Below are 24,264 nucleotides of genomic sequence, written 5' to 3' on the forward strand. Positions count from 1 at the left end.
CATCGAGGCCTCTCATCTGTTTATCACACGTCAACTATCTACCCATGTTCTACCCGACATATTAGTAGATAAAAATATATATTTTTATACATAGTTTAAAACCTATATAGCATTCTCATTCAATACATATTCTGAAACAACAGATGAGACACATACACATAACACGTATTTCATAGAGAATAAATCGTATCTATGAGATAGAAGAAAGTGAATATACATTCACACATATAACACAAAATATACACATAACATGTATTTCATATAAAATACTTCATAATTATGCATTAGAAGAAAGTAATCACACGCTCACTTGATCAGAACATGATCGGACAGCACTACGACTTGTAGAAGTAGTATTCTTCGGCAGATTTGGAAGATCTTCACAAAAACCGGACTCCTCGCGGGCAGAGCTTCGGTTCGGGAATCTTACTTCTCGGGATCTTCGGGATCTCGGGACTTGTTTCGGGGCTTCGGGATACTTCTTGCACGAAAAACGATGCAAAAACGCGAGAAAAAGAGAAGAAATGAGCAAACTACTCGGCTGCCCTCGACACCCTTTTATAGGAGCTGGAAGGTCGATTTACGCTGGGTGTAAATCCTAGTTACGCTGGGCGTAACGACGATAAGATCGCTGACTCCCCTCCCCCCCCCCCCCCCTTCGGATAATATCGAAATTTATATATAAATAAAATATCGAAAATATTTAATAAACTTCAAAAATTCATATCTTCCTCATACGAACTCCGTTTTCGACGTTCTTTATATCTCCGCGTAGGTGAGACTATGATCTACAACTTTCGTTTAGACTCTGTCGGCTACCTTTGATTTTATTTTTATTATTTATTTTTAGTAGGCCGGGACAGGAAAACTCCGTTATAAAATCATAACTTCTTCATCCGACGTCCGTTTTCGCCTATCTTTTTTATCGTTTTACTACAATTAATGAGATCTTCGATTCTCATTTAGATTGTTTCGGCTAAAAACCGCTCGATCTCAAATCGAGTATTCGGGCTGCATACTGCTAAGTCAAAACTTCGAAAAATCACAACTTCCTCATACGAAGTCAGATTTTGGCGTTCTTTTTATGCACGCTCTCGGTTTAACAAACTCTACGACTTTATTTTAGATCACTAAGGCTAAATATCGCTCTAACGTAAATTTCACTTTTTACGTCATTCAGCGTTTGTCGGTTCTGTCGCGAAACTTCGACAGGTCATAACTTTTTCGTTATAACTCGGATTTCGGCATTCTTTATATCTTCAGAATCCTTGTTTTGATCACTACATCTTTATGCAAAGATATTGGGATTATCTCACACTTCAAATTTGACGCTTATTTTATTCTTAATTCATTAAATTATAATAATTAAGAAAATAAACACATAATTCACATAATACTCAAATATTTCATCATTAATACTTCAAAAAGAGTTACAAGGGTTAACCTAAATTATTACATCAATAATAATGCCTAACCTGAAAACGCGAGCGTTACACCACAGCCCCCCTTACCCCTATAAAGCTCCGCCCTTGCCGATGCTCATCCCTATATGGCGGATTTTAGCCCTTGTTAGTTTTTACTTATTTTTGCAATTTGACGCATCAAAGATGGTAAAATAGAGTATGTTATATCCAAATAATATTACAAATGTGAAAATGAGGAATCTTGCACAACTTAATTTTTATTATGATGTTGTGAAACAAGATGTTCGGTTTTCTAATTTGAATGGAGCCGCCGACCTTTTTAGAGTCGTGGTGGAAACAAGAAAACACATTTCTTATTACTTGGTATAGCGGGTAGTAAAGTTGACATTGTTTTCGGCTACGAAGCTTATGAAATCAGTTTTGAGAAACCGGATCGATGATGATTCTTTAATTCTTTAATTTGTGCCGTTGAAAAAGAATAATTAGCAAAAATTACAAACGAAGTTGACATGGATTGTTTCCAAGATATGACAACTCATAGATGACAATTATAATAATATGTATTTGAACACTTTTTTGTAATGTAACTTTGTTACCGGTCAAAAAAATAAATTTGATATTTTTGTGCCCCATCATATCATATTCAAACATTAACTCTGAATGTACATATTTTTAAAACAGTACCATCAATGTTTTTTTTTTTTTTTTTTTACTTACTACTGTTTTATAAGATAGAAAATAGTATTTTGCCGAATGTATATGTTTTAGAAACCAAATTTAGTTTAAAAACTTTGTTAATGAAAATTACTGAATTAACTGTGAGTTTGATGATGTTTGAGGATTAGATTCAAATATTAATGGAAATGTACACGACAAAATTAAATAAAATATTTCATTATTGATTATTTCTTTCGCAAAATAGAGTGTATTATTACAGCATATGAGCACATGAGAAAAAATGAAAGACGTAACGTATCACCACTCTTTTTGCCTTTATTTTGATAAAATCTTAAGCATCAGCAAATCTGAAGAAAAAAAAAAAGCCGAAACAATTAGCAAATCCACCCCATAGTTAGACAAAAATAAGAGATAATCCTGATGATTTACCCTAACTCAGATAGCTTCATGAACGATTCTGCATAAGCACCAAAGAATGCATCTTGATCCTATGAAAAATATATTTGTTAATCACAACAAAACATGGAAACAGATTGTGACACACAATAAACTAATATTGACAAATGTCAATGGAATAAAAGTTTACCCAAAAAGTTAATAACAAAATACAAAAATACCACTACATTAAAAAAAATAGATATAAAAAACTTGTGATGTGATATCATGTTCAGTGTAACCCAGTAAAATAGATACCAAAGCAAAATTTTCAACGAGAGGACGGAAAACCGGATCTTCAAGGAGGGCCTTATCGGTAGGTAGTTGAACAAGCCCTTCCTTTTCACCAGCTAGAAGTTCTCTGTAACCATTTAAACCGAATCAATAATTACAAATAATTTAAATCTTGATTTATGAAAAAAATAATAATAATAATAATAATAAGTGTTACTTGAAGTAGCTATTATCGAATGTCAACGGGTTACGTGTCCATGATCCTTCAATCCCAGATCGATCCCTATGGCAAGATCCCTATGAAACCATATAAATATATAATCACTTCACTTACATTATAAAGTACTTATAAACAAACGACCTGATGGATAAGTTAACTGAAAGAAAATGATAAAATGGCTAATTACCAAAGTATGGCCACCAGAAAGAGCTACAATGTCTTGATCATTCAGACCCATGGTGTTGATAAATATAGCTCTTAATTGATCACTTCCTGAAATACACATATGAAATTAAATTAATTTTGATTCCCGAAATCCATAATGAAATTAAGCTAAATTTCATCATGATTCACGAACCCTGATTGGGAAGAGGGAGACGCCCGTCTGCAGGTGGCTCATCTTTGTCTTGTCGGCCTGGGTGGAAAGGGATATTTGGTCCTCCGGTGGTCTCAACAGCAACAATGCCAGCCAACTGTATGAAAAGGGAGATTAATAATGTCTGAAAGATTACATGAATCAAGTTTATGAAAGTGGTGATTTAATTCACCATATAAAAGTCGGCATATGAGATGATCGGAAGCTCTTGTTTGACTGGTTCCAGTAGATTGATAGCAGTGTCAAGGCCAACGTTGGGTCCATGAGCTTGTTCAGCTTTTTGCCTCATGGTTCCGAATGGACCTCCGGTTTTGGAGTTCACATCAAAAGTTCCAGCAGAATGAAATCTGAAACCATAATTAGGTTAAATTAAAATGGACAACAACAATGGAGTCTCTGTGTTGTTAGCTTACGCCATTCGGAGCATCAGAGGAGCACAGTTCTGCTCAGTGAATAAGTCTCGAAGCTTCCTCTTCGCTTCATCAACAGCTTTCATGTATTCGTCACTCACAGCTGGATAGGATTTCCCCATGATCTCGAAAATTACTGAAAGTTCAAAAAATTAAGAAGAAGATCGCCATTCGCCGATGATATCACGACTTAACCAAAGCTGATAAAAGAAATTAGACGCGATGTGCAATTGAATGAGCAAAATCAAAGGATTCAAAACAAAATCACTCATGGAAAAACACATAGTAGCCAAATTTATGTGTAAATTCACTCTATAAGTAACACATCGAATGGAAAATTGAAGTGCAATGAGCATAGAATCAAAGCATATAACCAGAAGATCGCCGATGTCATTCGAGAAGATGATAATCGATGAAATCATGACTCAATCAAAGCTAAATTAACATTGTTCATACAATTTGTTTTGCATTATACAATTAAATTATAATTGGAGAAAAATATATAACGTAATTACCAGTGAGTAGATGAAAGTAGAACTCGAGGAGTGACATGACAGTGGGGAGATGACATGCTTTTATAACAGGGATTTTCGGTTTCGACGTGTTTATTGTGAACGTTGGATCAGTAACTTATATGAGCTGACTTTAAGATGAAAATCAGTGAATTGCAAATATAGTCCCTACACTTTTTCTAAACAGACGCTTTTAATTTTTGTTTTTAAGAACTTCTTTTTACATTATTTTAATTTTTACATTTAAATTCGTCTTGTCTTCTTTCAACTAATAACCAACTTGAAAAATGTACGAGTACAGAGCATGTATAGATTTTTTTTTTTTTTTAAATTGATTTATATACTATATCTTTGAAATAAAAATATTAATTTACCGTTTTAAATTAAGACAAATAAATAGTTATCATACTTTATAGTTTATACATAACTATTTTCTTCCCAGTCTCATCAATGTTTTCACCATTCATCATCGAAAAATGCTATAATCTTGTGTTGTTCAATCATCATTTTAGTGTCGTATATTTCTATTTTGTAAAATGTATATTACTAAATGATATTAATTGATAAAAATAAACATCAGATCAAGCAGAAAATAAAACTTTATTTGAAACAATATCAAGAAAATTATGTAAAAACTATTTTATAAATTATTAATAATGATATTAAGCGATAAGAAATAAACATATTACACTTTTGTAAAACTTCGTCTGTTGGGAGTTAGGACCTACGTATTAATTAGTAATATTATATATAGTTAAAACGAATTATGCGCAAAATATCGTACAATTCTTGAAATGTTATTAAAAGTGTAGTTTATTAAAACTTTCATCAATGGCGACGTTATATAAGGTTAATTAAGGTCCCATAATGGTATACAAACAAAACAGTAGGTGGGGAGTTACTTTACAATTTTTGGAGTTAAAATAAAAACTTGAATTTCTAGAATTGTATAATTTATTGGCAGTGGGATTAAAAATTTATAAACTCCAATGGTCAAGTTAGGAAAGAACTGGAATTTTTAAATAAACAAAATATAATATAAAAGGAAGTTATGCAGGTTACCACAATACATGTATCCAACTCGTATACTCACATTCGTACGGCCTCACAGCTCACATCACATGACACAGCCCACCACCGCCTGCCGCCCTGCCGTACCGATTGTGCCAAGAACCCAGTGGGCTTCAGTTTTCATGGCCTAGTTGGATCTGGTTCCCCCAAACCCTAAAGGCATTGCTCATCCAAAGATATTTTGCTATATGCATAAAGATATCCTAGAAATGGAATGGTTTTGGAACGAATAGTCTTGATATAAATTTTTTAACAAATTTAAGATATTATAAAATTGTAGAAAGGGTGGTTGTGGTTTGACGGGTTTTTTTTTTTGTAAGGTCCAAAAAAAAGTCTATAAGAGAAAAAGTTTATATTTTATGGTTTTGTTATGTTTTTGGTCTAATTTTATTGAATTAATATATATTAATTCTTTTTTATTGGATTATTATATATTAATAAATATTATTATTAATATATTATATTTATATATTAATAAATATTACTTTATTATTAATTATTTACTTATTTTTTTTAATTTCATCTTTATTAGATTAATTCTTTTTTTGGGATTAATATATATTAGTAAATATTATTTTTGATATATAATATTTATATATTAATACATATTGTTTTATTAGAGTATTAATTTCTTTTAATTAACTTTTTTAATTTTTTATTAGATTTATTATTTTTATTGGATTATTATTTTAATTTGTTATTTTGATATGTAACAAATACTATTTTATTGGATTAATATTTTTTGAGTAAATTACACGAACGGTCCTTATGGTTTGGGGTAATTTGTGTGTTTGGTCCCTAACTTTTTTTTTTTAACTCTGAAGGTCACTACTGTTTGATTTTGTTAAGCGTTTGGTCTCTATCTTACCTAAAATGACTATTATATCATTATTTAAATAAATTAAAATAGACTTTTTAGCTAAGAGAAGGTGAGGTGGGGTGGGGTTGTGAGTGTGTTTATTTAAATAACTTAAAAAATCAAGGGAAAAATAGTTTTTTTTAGGTAAGACAGTGATCAAGCGCATAACAAAAACAAATAGTAGAGACCTTTCGAATTAATAAATAAGTTAGGGATCAAACGCGCAAGTTACCCCAAACAATAGGGATCATTCGTGTAATTTACTCTAATTTTTAATATATAATATTAATTCTTTTTAATTTTATTGGTTCTACAACAAAGTTATCGAAATATGCAAAAGCAACGCATATCATCATTAAAAATCGTCAGGACCACTGTCAATCACCTTCTTCGGAAGTCCGACGGAAACACTACCAACATATACCACGCTACGCTGCCTGAAGACACCGTCAGAAACCTCTTCACAATTCATCAGTTCAAACATTAAAAATACATATAAAAACAAGTTGTAGATCAGTCCAAATACATTAAAATAACATATAACCATAAGTTTTTTATATCAATCCACTTACATCAAAAAGAAAATAAAGTATAATATCGGAACAAAATATAATTTTAGATATATGCAAACACATAATAAAACTTAATAACATTACTATATGTTTTTATCTTAAGTTTTTTATTTAGAGAAATGTAAATAAATGTGAAAAGAACCAGGAAAGTTTATTATGCAAAAGTGGTTTTTTCCATGTGTTTTTATTCAATTTAACCGTTCAAATGTGTTTTATAAAAACCGAACGGTGCGTTATGGTTCATAAATAGGCATAAAAACCGATGATAGTTGAACGCTCCTTTCTTCAGTTCCTGATCTAACCGGTTTGACCGAACAATTCAAACTGGTTTTTAAAACATTGGAAACAACCTCCATTTGACTATTAGTTACTGGCACCGTCGTCAATGGTGACAGTGTTACATCTAGGGTTTTCAAACCATCAAATCTGTTGCTAGATCTTTTTCAGATAGTGTAGGTTTGAAGCTTCGATTTTGTAAGTTTGTGCATGGGTTGTGGAAGGCAACAAATGGAGGAACTGACCAGGTGGTATGATGCAGCGGCATAAGATGTTAAAAGGGAACAAATAGAGGAACTGAAAATGGGTGTTTCGATTAGACCTCCTGGTGGTTCGAATAGTGTTGGTTCTAGTGGTAAACAACCAGTTTAATGGTAAATACAGAGGATGTGACATCCCTCAATTTTCAGAACCAATTAAAAAATCTTTACACTTTATAAATTGAGATGTGGAATGTCCCAGTTAAATAAAACATATTTAAGATAACGGAAGTTATTTTATTAAAACCTAGAGGATGTCATTCGTTCATATCCAAACATACATTACAACGTAAAATATAAAAGGCCCTAAAACTACATATTACAGACACATCTCTTTATTCCACTCTACACCCTAACTAGACTACAACAACCTTGGTTCCACTGCTTGTGATGCATAAAAATGAATAGGTCAGGTTTGGGAAAACTTGGTGAGATAATTAGGGTTTTCAACCCCATACTATGTAACTTCCCAAAAAATAACTCCAAAAAATTTCATTTTTAATTTAAATAAAACAGTAATTCAAAACATTGTCATACAATCAAGATAGACCAAAGTATGTCACTACATCATATCATATCAAAGTAAATCACAAAATGCGGAATAAGGTGGTGTGTTGCAACGTCCCAAAAAAAAGACCCGAAAATCTTTCATTTTTACATTCATAAAATAGTAAACCATATCATTATCATAAAACCAAGGTAGTCAAATTTTATCAATATATCATCATTATCAAAGTAAATCACAAAATGCAGAATCGAGTGGTGTGTGCTCTGCAATCATCAAAGACTCTTCCCTTTGAAACCAAAAGTACCTACAACATAAACTGAAAACCATAAGCACAAAGCTTAGTGAGTTCCCAAAATACCATATATTATACATACTTACAATCAAACATATTTAGGTGCTTGTAATCAATCCCATTCGGTCTATTTCAACCAGATATCTGGTTTATATTACCCCTACCACTACCATACATATCAAACATAAAGTGGGCTCCATCCATCATCAGGCCCCACGCTGTATACATATATGTCAGTCATCAGGTCCTGCCTAGCTTCAGGCCCTGCCCAGTATACATAAAAACATGTAAACATATAAACACATAAACACATGCAATCATCACAAAGATAAATAGAATACAAAATAGTCATCAGACCCCGTCTGACATCGGGACTTACCCGATAAGCATACCAAAACATAACACATGAGTCATGAAGACATATAATATCCTATCATAATAAACCATTGGTCAGCATTGGTGCCTTCAACCCATTAAACACAGTGAGGAGACTCGCTTCACACTGCTAAAGCTCATAGATAAATCGTTGGCTGTTGGTCTACTAAAATTCTCGCGCTATCAATCACAAAATAACATCCAATTAATAATTGGATCGCAACTCACATTAAGAGTCCAAACTAGGGTAAAAGACCTTTTTACCCTTTACCCAACTTGGGCCCAAGGCCAAAGCCCAATCTAACTGTTCAAAGGCCCAAATTCCAAAATAATCACCCAAAGCCTAAATATGGCCCAGTTTTCCAAAATTGTGCGCAATCCCTCTCATGGGCGTTCAACTAAGAGAGTCCAATAAAATATCAATAGCCCCGCAATAGAATTCTGATGTCCCAACAAGGCCTAAGACAACTAAAGTCCAACATGGCCCAAGACAACTAAAGTCCAACATGACCCAAAACCGGGAGCCCAAAAGTCTGAAGCCTAATATGCTAATTATGTGGGGCATACTTAGCTCGTACGCTTAACGTACTTGCATTATGGCTTATACGCCCAACATACTCCACCATCTTTGCCAGCATCCAATTTTCAACTCTTAATTTGTAACGACCCAAAAATCTAGGGTAAAAATTTTATTCTTATTATAGTAATAACACAATTATCTTTTAAATCCAAGCATTCCAAAAACATTGCTTAATTAAAACATTTATCAGAGTTACATCCCAAAATCACTAAATACGGAAAACATGGGTGTGTGCGCTGCGATCAAGCTGAGACCTTCCTTTCCAAATCGATGACACTTGAAACCATAAACAAAATTGTAAGCACGAAACTTAGTGAGTTCCCCAGAGCATACCCCACATAATCCACATAACCGTATAAACCATATTAATCACATAGGCCATATCAATCACATAAGTCATATCAATCACATAAGTCATGCATGCAAACATATAAGGATGCCCTATAAACCCTCCAAGGTCTTACTCCGGGTGCTATGGGAACCCCCACATAGTCTTAGCCCAATGCCTCGGGAACCCCCCGAGGTCTTAAGTAAAGATGCCCTGGAAACCCTCCAGGGTCTTATACCATAGTGCTTTGGGAACCCCCTGAGTTCTTTACCTATGATGTCGTGGAAACCCTCCAAGGTCTTACACCTAAGTGCATCGGGACACCCCCCCCTGAGGTCTTTACCTAGGTTGTCGTGGAAACCCTCCAAGGTTTTACACCTAAGTGTCTCAGGAACCCCGAGGTCTTCCATGCAAATATCACAATTATAAATAGCATACTACCTACCACAAAATCAACTAGCACAATACATAACAATTAATAGGTCGCCCTTGGTGCCTTCGACTCATTGGTATGGTGAGGAGACCCAAAAGTTGATTTGAAGAAACTAAGGCCAATGATTATGAAGAGGATTGAGAATTGAGCCAAATATTATCCAGTAAAAGACATGATCCTTGTTGCTTATGATCTTGTAAGATCAAGAAGACTTTTGATTCAAGGCGTATCCACTCTTCTCTAAGTAATACCCATCTGGTCTTGCAAGTATACTCTATCGCTCATTGACTCTCTTCTTCTTCTTCTTCTTCTTCCTCTTATTCTTCTTCTTGATCTGTACCTTTTGTTTCTTCAAAATAAACATACAATTGGTTTGATGATTGATAAAAACACACATACACTATCTTTCACCTACAAATTCTGTCAAAAGTATACATTGGTGAAAAGGGTCACGCAATCAAAACCTGCCTTGGGTACAAACGTCATTCCAAGAACAAACCCTACGAATGGATCAAAGGAGGTATAAATGACATTCTTGTCCCTGTAAACCCATTCCACCTAAAAACCATGTTCCAAAACGTGATCAAACATGATGAACGATTCGATTACAACCGAATACCCGTAATTCTTGAACTCGCACTCCAAGCATGTGCCGATTTTGATTTTGACCACGAGGGTATATCTGGAAACAAAATTGAATGTTTAAATGCTGAATCTTTATCACCCAATGATCTGAGGGTAATTTCTGAAGGAACTTTAAAGGCATGGGAGGTGGTTAGATCGGGTGTTCAAATATTGTAAGACCTTGGATGGTTCAAATATTGTAAGACTTCAAAGGAACTTTAAATATTTGTTCAGAAGTTCATGTAGGACCATTTGGCCATAAGGCGCGATTGTGTGGGGTGTTTAAGTATGAGAGGTGTTTAAGTAACATTCTATGTTTAAGTCTAGAAATCCTACAAATTCCTAGTTCGCTTAAACTAATGTTCTGATACCAACTGTGACATCCCAAAATTCACGGCCATAAAAGACCGGTTTAATTTATGCTTTTAAAATAATTTCAGACTAAATCCATTGATTAAAAGATATGCGGAATTTGTCTCCACAACAATACATGATAAAATAAGGTTTATCAAAACATTTCTTAAAGAAATGTATTTTGATTATATATCAAAACTCGGGATGTCATGTTCCGATACAAACACAAAAAGCATAAACAATAAAACATAGACCTTACATAGTTACATACAAGTACTGGTCTATAAACAAAAATATATGCACAAGTTCACCAACTTATGCTCTCGCGCTACTACCTGTAATACAAAGAAACTGAGTGGGCCAGGCTTGGGAGTCTAGTGAGCATATAGGGTTTTCAACCCACAATAAATGATTATATTTAATTTTCACCAACCAACAATAACCCGATTACCCATTCCCGTTATCCTCACTTTACGTCCCTATGACAACAACTATTACAAGGGACCTAATCTAGGATTTTCATCGGGACGGACACTACTGCAAAGGGGATTCCTCAGCAATGAATGTCCTAAGGCAACCATGACGGGGATAGAATACAACAAATGAACACCCAAGTTCACCAACACCTATAGGTTATGAGCCTACCAACATTCCACAAGACAGTCTAGACTGAATCCATGGTCTTCATCCATATTATGCTGAATGACTAGATCACAGTCACATCGAGGCTTCTCATTATTTTTATTTTAGCATACATCACTATCTACCCATGTTCTACCCAACATATATGTAGATAAAATATAAATACATATACAACATAAAACATGTATAAAACATTCAACCAATACTCATTTCAAATAACACATAACATATAAACACATAACACATATTTTATGGAAATACTTTGTATGTGTTAGAAGAAAGTAACTACACACTCACTTGATCAGAAGATGATCGGACAACACTACGGCTCTAAGAGTAGTATTCTTCGGTGAAACCGGGATGCTTTCATGAAAAACGGGCTTCTCGCGGGCAGATTTTCGGCTCGGAACTTTACTTCTCGAGATCATCGGGGCTTCAGAACTTGCTTCGGGTCTCGGGAATGATATCGGGGCTTCCGGGGGGGGGGGGGGGTAAAACTTGCAATATTGAAGAAAGTAGAAGGGAGTAGAGAAGAATTTGAGCACCCAAATTCGGCTGGGGGTTGAGTTCTATTTATAGGGCTGAACCCTCGCGTTACGCTGGGCGTAACTCTCAAGTACGCGAGGCGTAATGCCTCTTTCATGCGTACGCAGGGCGTACCAAGCCTTACGATGGGCGTAGTTCGAATAAGACTGCTATGTGGCGAGCTTCGGGTGGTGCTACGCGACTCTCTCTCGGACCACACAAGGCCATAGTACGCTGGGCGTACTCAAAGGTTACGCAGGGCGTACCCTTCAGATCAGATGGGTGAGTCACGGATTCGGATGTTATCCGAATAAATAATTTTATTTATATATTTTAATTATTTAAAAACTTCAGAAATTCATATCTTCCTCATACAAACTCCGTTTTTGACATTTTGAATATCCACGTGTAGGTGATACAATTCTCTATAACTTTCGTTTAGACTCCGTCGGCTAATTTGACTTTATTTTTATTAAATTAATTTTAGTAGGTCGGGACAGAAAACTCCGTTAGAAAATCATAACTTCTTCATCTGACGTCCGTTTTCGTCTATCTTTCTTCCATTGCACTACTATCGACGAGATATTCGATTATCGTGTAGATTGTTTCGGTTAGAATCACTCGATCTCGAATCCGAACTTCGGGTTGCATGTTACTAAGTCGAAACTTAGAAAAATATAACTTGCTCATACGAATTCAGGTTTAGACGTTCTTTTTATGCACGCTCTCGGTTTAACGAACTCTACGACTTTCATTTAGATCACTAAGGCTACATATCACTCTAACGTAAATTCACTTCTTATCGTCATTCAGCGTCGTGCCGGTTCTTTCGCGAAACTTCGATAGGTCATAACTCATTTGTTATAACTCGGATTTCAGCATTCTCTATATCTCCGGAATCCTTGTTTCGACCACTACAATTTCCTTTATAGATATCAAGCTTATCTCACACTTTAATTTTGACGCTTATTTTCTTATCAATTCATTAAATTATAATAATTAATCAAATAAACACATAATTAACATAATTCATATAATACACAAATATTTCATCATTATTACTTCAAAAAAAGTTACAAAGGTCAACCTAGACTATTACATCAACATTAATGTCTAGCCTAGAAACGCGAACGTTACACGATATGCTCTCAATATTACCTTACCTTCTTAATTTCTATTGATTATATTTGAATGATCACTGAAACAAAACCAAACACACACACACACACACTTATTCTCAAAATTCAGTCATATGCATGCTCTAAGATTTTTATTTAGTCGATGGATATCCGATCCCTCGATTTTTTGAGACTGCAACATAAGGTTTAAAAGAAACGCATAAGAAAAGAGAAGTGAGAGAACATACACTCTAGATGATATCATACCGACGATCAATTTTCATCTCGAAATAACCTCCATGTGCCACTCCTTTCATCTCCTTGTTCTAACACACAAAAATTACCAAAATCAATCGATATTGAAAAAAAAAATCATGGGCTCTACAGTATGTGACATTGACATGCTATATTCAATTTCTGCCGTTAAAAAAAAACCAAAATCAATCAAGATTAAGGGTTTGTTTTTGCCAAAATTTGTTATATGAAATTATGGGCCTAAACGTTTTGCAACAAACTAAACAATTTTGAAACTAATTTTGATTCGACCACATTTAACATCCGGGAAAAAGGGTGGAATAAAGTCGTATCATAAATATTTAACCAAATTCACACAAATGAGAAAATACAGAGAATTTTATAAGGAAGCTGACGGAGGTTTAAGAGGAAATAGGTAATTGAAATCCTTACTTGAAACTTACTTTTGGGTAATTGGGTTTTAAAATTCATGACTCCATAGTAAAATCGCTTTATTTGTCCGTCTAAGATTCCAATACCCTGAAACAACTACACGACTTAGAGTAACTCCAATTGGGTACTTATTATTGTGAGATGTGAAGAATTGATCACCTTGACTCCTATGTCCTTGCTCTAACTTGCTAATGAGAGTCACAATGAATTTTTCCTAGTTGCACAGTCACCTACGCTGGTAGTGGTGAGGATGGTGGTGGTTAATTCCGACAACAACAATTGAACCCAAATCAGGTAGAGGTAGATCAGCGAAATCGAAACGAGATGGTCGAGAAAGGAAGCGGAAGTACCAACTTGCTCCCAATCTAACGAACCACATAAGCTTCAACACGACATACTCTCTTTGTTAGCCTGAAATAACTTCCTATAATAGGTTAAATGGCTAAATAAATATGTTAATATCGACTTTATGTCCCTAGAATGCAAAAGAAATAATTGAAGGACCTTTTAAAACAAGGGTTAGAATGATATTAGCCATTATTTTAAAAGCACATGTCCAAAATCTATCATAAAAATGAAATAAAAGATTCCACTATAAACTTATACAACATATCTTTTATCATTTATTTTTTTAAAGTCAATTTTTTTGAAATAAAAGTGTAAAATTTAGGTTTATCCTCGTTGTATTCATATCCAACCCAAAGCTCCCATCATGTTCGACAAAAAATGGGACACACATTACACAGCCCACCTCGTAATTATGTCCAAATCTAAGGGCAAAAATCAATCAGCTAAATATTTAAATCGACATTATACGAATGATAGAAAATCAGACGCACAAATACAGCGAAAGCTTAAAACACATCCGTAGACGATCGCCTCTCTCTTTCTCTCTCTCGTTCCCAATTAGGCTTTGTGGCTCTCTCTTTCTCTCTCATCCTCTTCGCTTCTCCATCTACTCTCTCTCTTTCGTTGATCCATCGACCTACTGTAAGTCTTTTGATCTCAATTCATCTATTGATTGATGTTTTATTGGATCTTTGTTGTTTTTCATTTTTTCTTGTTTTGATTGAAAGATCCCTAATTTTTCTATTTGTATGACCGTCTTATTAATCGTTCGTTTTTTGTTGTAGTTTAATGTTTTCGATTGTAATATATGCTTATGTTACGATGAGTTGACATAGATGCTATATCTAGGTATCTTTTGCAGCTTTATAATAGTTTATTCGATGAAAAATTAGTTGTGGATTTAGGCATGTTCAAAAGATTTGATTTATTAGAGTTCTCCGATTTGATTTAGTTTTTGGTGGATGTTACTTAGTGATTCTTCGGTCAATTGAATAATTTTCATCGAATCAGTGGTAGATTCACCGATGAATAGGGTTTTATGGATTTGATTTAGGGTAATAGCTAGCGAGTATTCTCCTTTGTGTCGTATCCCTATTTTTCCAATATTTTGTGTTTAGTTTTGTTTTTGCCTTTAATGATTTCTTAAAAATCTCAATCGATGTGAAGGCAATATATGCAGTTGGCAGCTGAATAGAATAAAATATCTCTCTCTGTGCTGAAACTTTTGTTGACTTAGCAATTTTGGGGATCAAGTGTTGTCTGATCTAGGCTTAATGATAACCAAGAGAAACTTGTATTCTTCAAAGATGCATGTGTGCTTATATTCTGAATACAACAGTTATTTAGTTTATGTCTATGCTCATATTACTGAGCAGATTCTTCTCATCTAAAAAGTAAATCTGCATATTGTTCCCATGCATGTTTATCTTCTGTTAAAATTGGGTCTTATGTTATTTACATTTCTTTTTGTACTAATTTGTATGTGTTTCTTGTTAAGGCAACCATGAGTGATGAAGGAGAAAAGACTTGCCCACTTTGTGCTGAAGAGATGGATTTGACAGATCAGCAGCTGAGGCCTTGCAAATGTGGCTATGATGTATGGTTCAAATTCTTTCTAAATGCTATCTGTTCCACAAGTTACCTTTTTTTTTTTGCTCAAATTGTCAGAGTAACTTATTTTAAGAACTCTCCATGCAACATTTGAAAGCTAGTAACTGTTTACATGACTTGTTAATAACATTAAAGAAGCATCATATTGCAGATTTGTGTTTGGTGTTGGCACCACATTATGGATATGGCTGAAAAGGATGATACAGAAGGGAGGTGCCCAGCATGTCGCACCCCTTATAACAAGGAAAAAATAGTTGGGACAGCATCAAAGTGTGAAAGGTTTGGTGCTTCTTGACATATGTTACACTAAAAGTTGTTGACTTTTATTTGTTATACTCATTAATCTTGGACTTCTTATTTGTTTTACCAGATTGGTATCTGAAATGAGTGTGGAAAAGAAACAAAAGTCACTGAAGGGAAAAACCAAAACTTCTGAAGGTAGAAAGCAGCTTAGTAGTGTGAGGGTTATTCAAAGGAACCTTGTCTACATTGTGGGACTACCTCTTAATTTAGCAGATGAAGATGTATTTCTCTTTCTCTATTACTAGTTATTCTCTCTTGCTTTTCTACTACAAAGTCGACATTGACTTGCTGTTCTTGAGTTTTAACCCTATTCATCTTTTCTACAATGCAGCTTCTGCAGCGAAAAGAATATTTTGGTCAGTATGGGAAGGTGCTGAAGGTTTCTATATCTCGGACAGCAGCTGGTTCCATTCAACATTTTGCAAACAATACTTGTAGTGTGTAAGTTCAATTCTTTTTACTCACATGAACATTGTAATAAGTTGATATGTTTCATTATTTGGAAATGTGTCTATTAACATCTTAGTTACCATTAGTTACTGAAGGCACGATTCAGGTATCATGCTAATACTGTGAGATTAGATTTTCCATCTTTCTTCACATATTGCATGTTTTCCCCAATTCACGACTAACTTCTGTATCTATCATATTTATATTTATATTTTTCAGATATATTACTTACTCAAAGGAGGATGAAGCTGTTCGAAGCATACAATCAGTACATGGGTTTGTTTTGGAGGGTAGACCTTTGAGGTTAGAACCCAATAACATGACCTGAAATGTGATTTTTTTTTTCTTCTTTGTCTATTATTTAAGTTAATAAACTGGAATTCTGTTGCAGAGCCTGTTTTGGGACCACAAAGTATTGTCATGCATGGCTGAGAAACATGGTATGACACGCAAATGAGTTGATTTTTATTACTTTATTGCTTTTCACTACAATTTTTTTTCACTTTTTAGTTATATTTTGATTGAGAGCAATTTAATTTTGTTGTTACAGCCTTGCACCAATCCTGATTGCTTGTATTTGCATGAGTTTGGATCACAAGAGGATAGCTTCACTAAAGATGAAATAATATCAGAATATACAAGGTATATTGTGCAAATGCATAGGTTTTAGATCAGTCTCTAGACTCATATGGCTTTTTATGTTAGTTGAAGTAAATATTTATTGCCCCTAAATTATCTTATTTTTAAAGGGGTAGAGTTCAGCAAGTTACTGGTATTACAAATGATATACAAAGGCGATCAGGGAATTTTTTACCACCTGCAGCAGATGATTACTCTAATAACACCACTTCTTCATGGGCAAAACCTATTAGTAAAACTCCTACAAATGTAAGATACTTCATGTCAACCTTTTTGTTGTTTGCAGAAATCTGTCTATGGACATTGAGTTTGACTTTGACTTTGACTTTGACTTGTTCTCACAAACAGGATACAACCAACAGCATGAAAGTTTCCCCACCAAATAGCAGTTCTGGGAGATCTGTAGCTCTTCCTGCAGCAGCCTCATGGTATGTATATCTTTTGTAAGAACCAAATTCTAATTCTTTTGGATATCTTCTGATTCATGTTTGCTTACTTACACAGGGGAACACATGCTTCAAATAGCCAACCTCTTGCTGCAAATGCAGTGAGTTCTAATGGAACTTTAAAGCAAAAGGTGGACACCTGTACTACTACTACTACTACTACTACTGGACTATCATTTTCAACAGCAGTAGTGAGCCCCTCATCACATTCCAATGGGATACTAAAGAATCACAGTGAAGAAAGTAAGCTGCAACATCATCATCCGGAATCTGCTACCTCAACCATAAACAGTCATCTTTGTACAGCTGCACCAAATGATAAAAACGATTCAATGCAATCTTCCGAAACTGCCCCTGACAAGGACAAGGATGTTGTTTCTGATGAAGAAGGAATCCAGAAGTTATCATCACTCAGCATTGGTAGGAATCATGGATTAGGATTACAACCATGTGAAGATGAAAAACTTGTACAAGTACAACCTTTCACTTCAAATAAACCAAAGAAAGGTACCAATACCAATCCCAATCCCACCATGGACAATAAAAGACAAGTGTCTTGTTTAGAACCAGAACCAGAGCCAGATTTTCAGAATAAAGTAGTAGAAGAAGAAGAAGAAGTTGTAGTAAGTGAAGCAGAAGCAGAAGCGGATTTGTTATCTTTTAATGATCAGAGGCTGAGGGATCCAGAAGTTGTTACACATACAAGCTATATACAGAATGTCCCTCAATCATCCCATTTGAATCAGACTTGTTATTCTCCATTTGGGAATCAAAACCTTGATAGAGGAGGTTCCCTTTTGAATACCATAAATATGCCAGTAGCCAATGGGCATTCTTCCAATGGAGATGTCAATTCTTTTTTTGAAGGGTCTAATGGACATTCTTATATTAATAAGCAAACTGGAATGTTTGATGATACTACAGCAAAGAGGGACCATATAAATAGTAATAATAATAATAGTAATAATGGTTCAATAGATTTAGGAGAAAACAGTATAATATCTAATATTCTATCAATGGACTTTGACCCTTGGGACGAGTCGTTAACTTCACCTCAGAAGTTGGCTAAATTATTAGGCAACAAGAGTGATAAACAAGAAAGATCTGGTTCTTCAAGGAAAACACAAAATTGCAATCAGTCAAGATTCTCATTTGCAAGAGAGGAGGATCAAGGATCCAATTTCAATTTCAATTTCACACAAAGTTTTAGTGATTTTGGGCAAAATCTCAATCATCAGAACATGAACATGAACATGAAGCGTGATTTTGTCAGCAACACAGATGACAATGGTTTCTCTGCTTTTAATTTTGAGGAATCTGACAATCGTAGTGCTGGCAATTATTCTTCCAATAAGCTTTCAGGTAATGTCTCTAGACTCTAATCACTCTTATCATGTATGATTGAATCTCACTGCTTATAATATATGTTTTTTTTTGTGTGTGGGAAAAATAAAATTGCAGTTTCAAGATCTCAAATCTCTGCACCTCCTGGATTTATGGGTCCCAGCAGAGCACCACCTCCAGGGTTCACCTCTAATGAGAGGATAGAACAGACATATGATAACTTATCTGGTATGTTACTATATTCTTTCATCTTTTTCATGTACATATATTTTATATATTTATTTTTATTGCAGTGAATCATATGTTTGAGAGTAGCTCTATAATGAGAAAAATGCATCAGCATCAAGCAGCAGCAGCTCCTGTATATAATGGTGGTGAGCTTGAGTTGATGGATCCTGCAATTTTGGCTATTGGTGGTAGTAGAGTTGACATGATGAGATCATCATCAAACTTCCCTTCACAACAACATGCTGTTGCTTCTTATGAAAACGATAACAGGCTTAGACTTTTAATGCAAAGATCTTCTTTCACACACCAAAACCAAAACCAGAACCAGAGATTTAGTGAGCTAGGCCTAGGAGGAGATGGTTATGGAGTTCCTTCAAGAATTCTAGAACAGAACAATAACCGATCCAGTTATCAGCAACAGCAGCAGCAGGGTGGATTCCAACAGCCGAGGATGTCTAATGGGCATTGGGATGGATGGAATGAAGTTGGGAATGGAAATGGGAATGATATTGCAATGGCGGAGCTTCTGAGGAACGAGAGATTGGGATTCAACAAGTATTATTCTTCTGGTTATGGTTATGAAGATACAAAGTTCCGGATGCCAAGTTCGGGTGATCTGTATAACAACAGGACATTTGGGATTTAATTAAGGAGAGGAGGAGATGTGACTTGACTGACTTGTTGGCTGATTCTGAGCTTTGCTTAATGTGGAATTCCAGATGGAATGTGGATTGTGTTATTGTTGAAAGATTGAAAAACCTTCTGAAACAGGGCTTCCAGAAAACCAGCAGGTCACTGTCGCCCCTCTACTACTTTGTAAATATTTATTCCGTCTAATAATAATTATTACTAATTTGGGTTATTTATTATAGGGTTATGGCAAGTAATGAGAATGAGAGGAGGACCCTGTTCCAGAAGAAGAAGAACAAGTCTCAAGTGGAGAGAGGATATGGATATGGATATGGATATGGTGTGTACATAATAAGCATCAACCAACTAAGCCCAGTGAGTGAGTGAATGATTTGATTTGATTTGTCCAGAAAATAGTAATTATATAATGTTGGTGCCTCAAAGATAAAAAGCAACTTAATTAATATGCATTTGCAGCAAGCAGTATGAATGATGTTATTATTATGGTCTTTTTCTTTTAATCTATCTAACTATATACAAGCTGTTGGTTTCACCTACTTTTCAACTTAATATATATGAAGTATGAACACTCTTTTTGACTTTTTCATTATTTATATACATTGAATTACATGGATTTGCTTTACATTTGCACTGACGTAACCTTTCTCATACATGCAATGACGCAAATGAAAAGCGGAAAAATAAACCCAATTCCTTTTTGTTTTCACGTGGCAAACTCTCAGTAGACTTGTCAAGAGCTTCAAAATTTCTCTGTCGTAAGAACGAAAAGCTTTGTATTGATTTCTCAAGTAGCTGGGGCAAAAGTGTGCGATGATATATAGTTTAAATTCGTGAAATTTTTGAATATTTTAATCAATATTCTTTTGCTCCTCATTTTCTATTAACCATCCATTCTTATTGTTTCAAGTCAACAGTATGCCAAAATTATGTGTAATTTGTGCCGCTTTGTGAAGCGCATATGCGTTCCATTTATATAAACTCCATGAAAAAAGTTAAAACTTTTTAACACCTTACACTCTAGGTTCTATACGTGTAAAAGAAAACCCCTGATAACATATCACACCCGCTCCTTTCTCTTATTATTTCAACCCATCTTATATTTCACTTTTCCAACCACCACCGACAGAAAAATCTTGCTGGAGCTACCCTTATCTGTCGGACCACCACCTTCATGTCATCTGTTTGTCGAGCGAAAAAATATACCCCACCCTTCCTACCTCTCAAAAAACCACCACCACCATCTTCAACAAACCGATCTTAATCTTACACCAAAAGCTATGACAACTAGACGAAGTTGGCACCGTTGCCAACATAGCCACAAGTACACTGTCAGAGAAGACAAATAAACATATTTGAAAATGAATCAACCACCTCTCTCTCCCTCATAGATCGGAAAAAGGATACATATAGGGTTCCGGTATCATAAAAACCCTATCTTATCGGTGATAGGGCACTCTGGTTAGGGTTTTCCAAGTTCATGTTCGACTCGAACACATATCTATAAACCTTAGATCAACTTTGTCGAAGAAAGAAATAGAGAGATGATTATAGCAACGCCCACTCCGATTTGAGAACCCTAACCCTAGAACTAGAAAACCCTAACTAGCGTAGCTTCCAACGATGTTTAGGTTTAGTGGTGAAGGAAGCTCCGGTGAAGGTGGAGAAGAACAAATGACATTAAGGTGGTAGTCCAGTAAAAGGGGCGACTATGTACAACGGTGCGTGCAGATGGTGATGGTTTGACTGATAAAGGCGACTCAGTGGCCATGATGCTCTAATAGGGAAGAGAATATAACAAGGGATGAACATATGGACCAGAGAACCGGTCGGAACCGGTATCGGAACCGGAACCCGATGGAATTGGTCGGGCCAGGACCGGGACATTATTTTTGTGGATTTTTGGAACCGGGAATCGGTAGGAACCGATATAACCGGAACTGGTAGAACTGGTAAAAACCGGAATCGTATGATGCAATTTTTCGAGGACCGGTTCCAACATTTGAAGACACGACAAGAACCGGAAACCGGTAGAACCACCGGGCTGGTTCGATTCTTGATTTTGGCCGAAGCTGGTTCCCGGATCGGGTTCGGTTCGGACCGGTTCGATCCTTTTGCTCATCCCTAAATATAACGTCTGTTTATTAAAAGACAGTTTTTTATGAACGGTATCAAAAGACAAAGTGGTTGGTGGGATATGTTATTAGGGCGTTTTTTTAATTAATTATAAAAATAAATAATAAAATAAGGAAATAAAATCAGGAGGGAAAATAGTACATTTAAGTGCATTTAAAATTTTAAGGTATCAAATATACATGATATTTTCAAATTGTACTTTTTTGAATATCACATAGATTAAGGGGGTGTTTGGCTTAGCTTTTAAAAACCCAAAAGTTCTTTTTGGAAAAGTTACAAAAAATCAGGATTTCTTGACTTTTCCAAAAAGTTTATTTTCCTTATATAAAAACTGCAAAAGTAACTTTCAAAACAAGGTTGCCAAACATCTTTTCATTTTTTTTCTTTTTCAAAAATGACTTTTGGATTTGAAAAGCTAAACCAAACACCCCATAAATTTGCAATTTACTCTACAAGTTATTTGCTAAAATGAACGAATATTATTTTATTTCATATTTCAATCTAACTGCCACTACCATAACTCGACTAACCCGAACAATTATAGGGTTGGGTTTAGAGCCAATTTTTTTTATAAGTACAACCATACTTATTTGAAACTCAATCAGGTTGACCATATTAAACGGCCCTAAAAATGAATGAATGCATATTGGATGGGATGGGTGTGTGTTGACATTTTATATATTATGTCACAAGTTTATATATTTCACGCGGAAAGAATTTCATAAGCATGTGTTGGCTACATTGACAAACCTCTAGCGTATATAACATATATTTGCACCAAAAGTCTAAGGAGCCATGAAATTTTGAGAGCCTGTGGTTTTAGTTTTTAAGGAACAACTCGAATTAAATACAAAAACTTTGTTTGAAAGTTCAAACTATAACTTTTATTTTAAACAAAAAAACTTTTAATCAAAAAGCTATTTGAGCTTTGAGGAGCTTTTATGTTTTATGTTGCTCTTGTGTCAAAGAACAAGGAAACCACCATTGAAGTACTTGATTTGATGAACGGTGAATCTAGGGTTAATGAAGAGTTTGATAAAATGAATTCACTAACATTACAACATAAGCTACCTTGGTCGTCAAACAGTTCAATAAATTTTGTACCACACCCCTCCCACCTCTCTCCAAAAAACTTACCTAGATCACATCAAACAAAGTTTGAAGCTAATTAGTCCTTCAAGAATGACAAACATAAATTTAAAGTTGCTTCCAATACAAGATTAAAGAAAGTGGCCCCTTTGTTTGATCTAAACGTACGATATAAACAATTACCATTAATAGAGGCGTAGGTGCACAAAACGGACCCTTAGTTAGTCTTGGGCCTTTACTCAATGTACGATGACCGGTCCTTGGCCTTAACCGAGTTTGATCCCAAAAACCTATATAATCGGTCCTCGTTAACTCCAAGGCTGGACATTTCCTTAACTGATTTTTATACTTAGAAAAAAAACTAGTAAAAATAATTTTATAGATTTTCTACCCCATTTAAACACTAGTGTATGTTTTATTTGATTATAAAGTACAAAAAATATATATAAAAAATATTTGTAAAAACCTTAGGCAAATTTCATCATCTCCATCTTGAATGTTATTTATTGGTTTTGTCTTCACTTTTATCTTAATCGGTATGGGCATTGATAAACCTTGTATGACTTCTTCTAGTATATCATTATCGACATTGTTAATCTCACATTCAAGTTGAAGAAATTCCCAAATGGGCGTTGTCTAGCCACTACATAGGTAGTTTGAGGACACGAAACTTCATCTTTGAATTACGAAATATAAAAGTCAGGAACAAGAAATTTGCCGAAATTAGAAAACTTTTTCAAGTTGTATTGAAACCAACTCAACCAAATGTGCACATACTAGCGGAGAAAATTATAAAAAACGTGCCAAATATAGCCTCAAGGCTCAAACAGTCATATAGTCGTTAAGATAAAAACTTAAAAGTAACAAAAAAAAAAAAAAAACGCTACAAACCAAACCAAGCCTTACTGGGATTTTTTATTTAAACGGTCCTTGCATTATCTGGGCCAAATCTAAGCCCATTTCGGTTCAATGAGCCCAATGTGCGCCTAAGCAAAATAATTTGATTACATTTGTAGTGGCTGTTCATTGCAACTTTTGACCATCATTTTGTTCCACTTCCACCAACTAATTTTATGGATCTTATATCAATTATATATTAAAAACCGAATAGATATAAACATGTCGACTTCTATATTTTTGTAGTTCTATATTTAAAGACATATAGATTATCAATTATATTTTTATAACCGATTTAATATATTACTTTTATTTAACTTTATAGACTACTC

The 24,264-nt window shown here is 34.7% G+C and overlaps 2 protein-coding genes and 1 pseudogene across 2 annotated transcripts; 2 read left to right on the top strand and 1 right to left on the bottom strand.

Moving 5' to 3' along the window:
* Positions 1 to 1,655: 1,655 nt before the first annotated feature.
* LOC145016024 (APO protein 4, mitochondrial-like) lies at positions 1,656 to 10,912 on the top strand (annotated as a pseudogene).
* On the bottom strand, positions 2,339 to 4,364 carry LOC145014405 (L-ascorbate peroxidase 2, cytosolic-like). Its single transcript, XM_078972770.1, has 9 exons — positions 4,293 to 4,364; positions 3,781 to 3,913; positions 3,540 to 3,714; positions 3,350 to 3,464; positions 3,179 to 3,264; positions 2,989 to 3,068; positions 2,796 to 2,898; positions 2,532 to 2,590; positions 2,339 to 2,449 (listed from the first exon to the last, which is right to left on the bottom strand). Exons 1-9 carry the CDS (start codon positions 4,327 to 4,329, stop codon positions 2,434 to 2,436), a joined length of 804 nt encoding a protein of 267 aa, XP_078828896.1. The 5' UTR covers positions 4,330 to 4,364; the 3' UTR covers positions 2,339 to 2,433.
* Positions 10,913 to 14,604: 3,692 nt separating the features above from the next.
* Positions 14,605 to 20,296, top strand: LOC145017828 (uncharacterized). The gene is made up of 14 exons (XM_078975785.1): positions 14,605 to 14,783; positions 15,640 to 15,738; positions 15,904 to 16,031; positions 16,123 to 16,276; positions 16,387 to 16,496; positions 16,725 to 16,808; positions 16,897 to 16,945; positions 17,056 to 17,147; positions 17,255 to 17,393; positions 17,493 to 17,572; positions 17,649 to 18,952; positions 19,052 to 19,162; positions 19,228 to 19,953; positions 20,035 to 20,296. Exons 2-13 carry the CDS (start codon positions 15,646 to 15,648, stop codon positions 19,806 to 19,808), a joined length of 2,925 nt encoding a protein of 974 aa, XP_078831911.1. The 5' UTR covers positions 14,605 to 14,783; positions 15,640 to 15,645; the 3' UTR covers positions 19,809 to 19,953; positions 20,035 to 20,296.
* The last annotated feature ends 3,968 nt before the right edge of the window (positions 20,297 to 24,264 follow it).

Source organism: Lactuca saligna, chromosome 9, assembly GCF_052625555.1.
Source record: "Lactuca saligna cultivar CGN05327 chromosome 9, ASM5262555v1, whole genome shotgun sequence".
NCBI classification, from domain to species: domain Eukaryota; kingdom Viridiplantae; phylum Streptophyta; class Magnoliopsida; order Asterales; family Asteraceae; genus Lactuca; species Lactuca saligna.

Coding starts and splice junctions, on each gene's coding strand:
- LOC145014405 (XM_078972770.1), bottom strand. CDS start 4,329: ATGTCACTCCTCGAGTTCTACTTTCATCTACTCACTG. Junction 3,914..4,292: donor CTACTTTCATCTACTCACTG/GTAATTACGTTA, acceptor TTGAACTTTCAG/TAATTTTCGAGATCATGGGG. Junction 2,591..2,795: donor TCGTTGAAAATTTTGCTTTG/GTATCTATTTTA, acceptor TATTTTTCATAG/GATCAAGATGCATTCTTTGG.
- LOC145017828 (XM_078975785.1), top strand. CDS start 15,646: ATGAGTGATGAAGGAGAAAAGACTTGCCCACTTTGTGCTGAAGAGATG. Junction 16,032..16,122: donor ACAGCATCAAAGTGTGAAAG/GTTTGGTGCTTC, acceptor TTGTTTTACCAG/ATTGGTATCTGAAATGAGTG. Junction 17,573..17,648: donor CTTCCTGCAGCAGCCTCATG/GTATGTATATCT, acceptor TTACTTACACAG/GGGAACACATGCTTCAAATA.